The following is a 4,391-nucleotide window of genomic DNA, read 5'->3' as shown; positions in this document are numbered from 1 at the left end:
ATAAACGGATTTTTGGTTATAAATATGCATTAATTGAACTTGAATTAGTGAACAATATATTTTAATGATTTATGAATTAATTAAATTAAAATAATGTATACAAATTTGGTGTAATTTATACTAATTGGAATCAAATTTAGTGTAACACTATTGATTTGGTGTATAATTTATACCATTTAAAGATTTTTTGTATTAATATTGGTGTAACTCAACTCTAGTTATGGAGTTTTAGAGTATTTAGCTGGAGATTTTAATAAAGCAATTCTAGTCTAACTATCTAATAAAGAAAATAATCTAAATAAGATAAGATACGTAGGTCAGTAGAAGAATTATACGTAAAATGTAGTGTATTTGTAGTATTTGAATACTTAACCTATAATTTTAGTTGCGAGTAAATATGGATCCATTTCAAACGGTTTACCTTAGTATTGCGTAGACACAATTTACGTTTTAAATTAGTAAAATTTGCATTAATTACCTTTACTTTTATGATTATAGGCTTTTTCATGTTTTTTTCTTCATAATAATGACCATATTTATTTAAAATTTCACTAAAAATAAATATCGATTTAAAAATAAACTTTGAATAGAACATAAAATGTGCTACTCAAATAAAATTGGGCAAAGACCAAAGAGTATCTAACTCTTTATCAATTACAATCACTGCTTTATCCACAATAATCGTCACTCAAATTGAGTGACACGATCATTGTGGATAAAGACTCAATGTCGTCGTTATGCTTCCAACATGCTGTTTCATTGGCATTAAAAAGAAATGGATTAAATTACGATAATTTTTTTCAGGGACAACTGTGTTTGCTTATTTGATTATATGCTAACACTATGATTTATGTTATTAGTAATCAGAATAAAGAGAAACATTGCAAAAAAATATTTCTCTCTCTCCATTAAGATAAAACTTTTTTTTTAATAATATTAATACAGGGATTGTGTGCTTCATTCCTTTTATCAAACCCCATATGTAAATGGAAAAATACAATCAATAAGTGTTTACTCTGGCACTAGTTAAATCTAGTTTACCTAAATAGAAAGAATGAATTGATAATGTGTTCTTTTTCGAAATCACAATTTTTTTGCTTTTATAAAAAAAAATTGATGACTACACAAAACCGCTCATGTCTCCACTTCAGACACCCTTTCAAAATTCACCATCATTTTGTTCAACTTCTTGTTGCTAATCCTCTGTGGGATGATCCTATCTTCCTGCTCATAACTGCAATTAAAGAGATAAATCATATTGTTAGTAATGCCAACTATGTAAATAAAATTTTATTAAATTTTAATATTAAGTGTGACAAATTTAATTGTAATAATTTGATATTTTGTTGTCAAACCTTTGGGACGGCGAAGGGGCGGCAGGGGTCAATTTTCGGGCAAGTTGGTCGGCGTCTTCTGTTCTATTAATGACATTATTGAAGCACAAATATCGACCGTACGATGAGACGTCTTCGTACACACATATGTGGGCATCCGCTAGGAAATCTAAATCGACGGTCACGAACACTCCGTCCTCGTACATCTCAGCCGCCCCTTTTAAGTAAGGATTCGTGATGGACAAATCGGGACCCACCAACAATCCGGCATTGACCGACACCATGTTCACTTCCCGGTCCATTGCCAAGGCCCAAGCCGTCTTCTCAGCCAGGGTTTTCGATAAGCCATGCCATAACTATATATCACGAGTAAAAATAAAATAAAATAAGCCGCAAAGAAAAATACAAACCTAAATATTTTACACTTTATTTGTCAAAAAAATTTAGCATAAATTTGACTAATTCTCTAATACGAAATTGACCACTCCCAACCAAAGAAGTATCTAAATTCTGAATAGTAATATCTTACATATATATATAATTAAATATCAAGTACCTTGAATTTACGACAAAGGTTAACGTCACTCCAATGTCTTTCATCAAAATCAGAGGAATCATCGGACGAGCGATCGGTCCTCCAAACAACGGCTGTGATTGAAGAAGTGAAAACGACTTTGTCTATTGTGTCTATTTGAGCACATGCTTCAAGCACATTATGAGCTGCTCTTACTTCCACATCTGCTATGAATTCCTATATACATGCATACGTGTACAACATATAATTAGATAAATAAATAAAAATGCAAATTACAGTTTTAGAGCACCGCGAATGCATTAATTAAGTTACGTGTAGGCATTGATCAACTTGCTTGGTCTTGGTTATTACAATTATTATTTAGGTTTCGTATGGTTCAAAAATAGTATAGCTAACATTTATTAAGTTAGCAATACTGTGAAAGCGACCATACCAATCAACTTGAGCCACAGACTTTTTTTTTATTTTTTTATTTTTAAAATCAGCAAGTTAGTCATTAATTAAGAAACTGTTCAACAAACTCAACAGCGAAATATACAGCTAGCTTTCTTTCGGAATTAATTGTTTCGCGTGTAAGAGAAAAAGTTGCAGTTGAACTAGCAACCATTAAATTGTGTGCATGAATATTTAGAAAAAAATAATAATAACAATACTATGGTCATACTTTGAAGTGTCTTGCAAGTGGATATAGTTGAGGCTTGGTCAAACAAGGTTTTATGAAACATTTGCAACAATAAAATCTATAAATATATATAAGGCATTTTATGTTAAAATTATTAAAATCGTATCATAAAATTTAGAAAAGTCATTTTTTTAAAGAATATCCGTGTATGAATAAGTAGAAAATGCGTGTTTATAATTAACTGTCCACGACTTGACAATTTATTTGCCTAGCACTTCCAAAAAAATAATGATATATAATATATATACATGTTTTTTTTATCATATTCTTTGTTAGTTCACACTATTGCAAAGTCTTTACTGGACTTTAGAAAAGTTTGAAATTAAATACATGGCGCGAACTAATACTAGACTGCAAACAAAACATGTAAAAAATCCATTATTAATTAGCATTACCAAAAGTCCTATAGGCCATATTGAATAAATTGGAGGGTATACCATATCAATTGATGGTATCTTATATTCATATAACGATCAATAAAATAAGGGATCGATGATGTAAAAACTCCAATTATAGATCTATATATGATGACCACCTATGCATATAGACGAACCACTGCTCATGTGTCTATGAGATAGTACTGATAAATTCAAAAACCAGCAAGAGAGAATTGAATAATTGAACCGAAACCCCATCATGACAGCTAATATATATTCAACATTGTGTCCTTCTAGAAATAAGTTATATTATTTGAAAGCAACATGCAACAGATATATTTATGTGACAAGCTGTATTCTCATACTACAACGTACAATTTTTATTACTTTTCCTATTTTAAATATTAACTATTGTCTTTCAGAAATCAAATTTATCTAGAAAAAAAGTTAGCAATCAAGTTTATAAGCTTTTAATAGGGTCTTAATGGCCTACTTTTGGGACACTCGGTCGGTATAGGAATAGTAGTTAAAGTAGATTAATAAAATATATTAAAAAGATAAAATAAACGTACATCATAAATGGGTTGATCTTGGGGAGGCTCAAAAGTGTAGAACAAGCCTGAACAGCCTCTCAAAGCATCGACTATGGAGTGATAATCAAATGGGTCCGAACGAAAAATCTTCAATTTCTTATTGATTTCTTCATCGTCACAGCAAATCCCATCTAAGTGCTTCAGCTCTTCACGGTCATCATCATAACCTGAAACATCAATAATTCTATATCAATGAAAGTGCTTAATTCATATTGCTAAGGCTTCTTCGTTTTCATCGAACAAAAACAAAGAAAAAAGAAAATAAAGAAAGGACTCATTAGAAGCTTTATTGGAAATATTAATATCATTACCTTGGGACTGAACGACGGCATGAACTGTATATCCCCTTTGAATGAGACGCTCTACGATTGACGACCCAAGTTCGCCTGAGGCGTCCATTACACAAACTGTTTGAGACATTTTGAGAGAGAGAGAGAGAGAGAGAGAGGTGAGAGTTGGCAAAGAATATGGTTATGCTGAGTTAGGAAATGTTATTGGATATGCGTGTATATTTAAAGGAAATATATGTATGTATATGAGAGAGAGAGAGAGAGAGAGAGAGAGAGAGAGAGAGAGGTGATGTATTTGAATATCTATCTGTCTGTATTGAGTAGAAGTTGAGAAAGAAAGTGTAGGAGAGAGTTGTGTATAAATAAGGGACTTTGAAGGTTTGATAGCATTCAAAGAGCGTGGGAAGTAGATGGCTGGGAAGTAGCTCGTTGGTAAACACGGACAAAAATTAAATAATATATACAAAAATTAATTAATATACCGATCTTTGAAATGCGTACGAAAGCGACGAAAATTCATCAGCATTTTTTTGTATATATATTTCGAATTCTTCTTATTATTACATCATCCATTACATTT

At 31.2% G+C, this 4,391-nt stretch overlaps 1 protein-coding gene across 1 annotated transcript; it reads right to left on the bottom strand.

Annotated features, from left to right (window-relative positions):
• Window positions 1-877: 877 nt before the first annotated feature.
• LOC149404778 (cinnamoyl-CoA reductase-like SNL6) lies at window positions 878-4,075 on the bottom strand. The gene is made up of 5 exons (XM_089606720.1): window positions 3,833-4,075; window positions 3,501-3,688; window positions 1,891-2,085; window positions 1,356-1,690; window positions 878-1,234 (listed from the first exon to the last, which is right to left on the bottom strand). Exons 1-5 carry the CDS (start codon window positions 3,939-3,941, stop codon window positions 1,135-1,137), a joined length of 927 nt encoding a protein of 308 aa, XP_089462846.1. The 5' UTR covers window positions 3,942-4,075; the 3' UTR covers window positions 878-1,134.
• Between the last annotated feature and the right edge of the window lie 316 nt (window positions 4,076-4,391).

This window comes from Urtica dioica, chromosome 2 (genome assembly GCF_054948205.1).
Source record: "Urtica dioica subsp. dioica isolate 48M chromosome 2, U.dioica_male_clone48M_v1_H2, whole genome shotgun sequence".
Classification (NCBI taxonomy): Eukaryota; Viridiplantae; Streptophyta; class Magnoliopsida; order Rosales; family Urticaceae; genus Urtica; species Urtica dioica.
The sequence above is the reverse complement of the archived record's forward strand: the minus strand, read 5'-3'. Positions and strand labels throughout refer to the sequence as shown.

What these genes read in the sequence shown, in the direction of transcription:
- LOC149404778 (XM_089606720.1), bottom strand. Translation starts at nt 3,941, where the DNA reads ATGTCTCAAACAGTTTGTGTAATGGACGCCTCAGGCGAACTTGGGTCG. An exon ending in AAGATCAACCCATTTATGAT is followed by an intron (nt 2,086 to 3,500) that starts GTACGTTTATTT and finishes GCATGTATATAG; the next exon opens with GAATTCATAGCAGATGTGGA. An exon ending in GCCCCTTCGCCGTCCCAAAG is followed by an intron (nt 1,235 to 1,355) that starts GTTTGACAACAA and finishes CTTTAATTGCAG; the next exon opens with TTATGAGCAGGAAGATAGGA.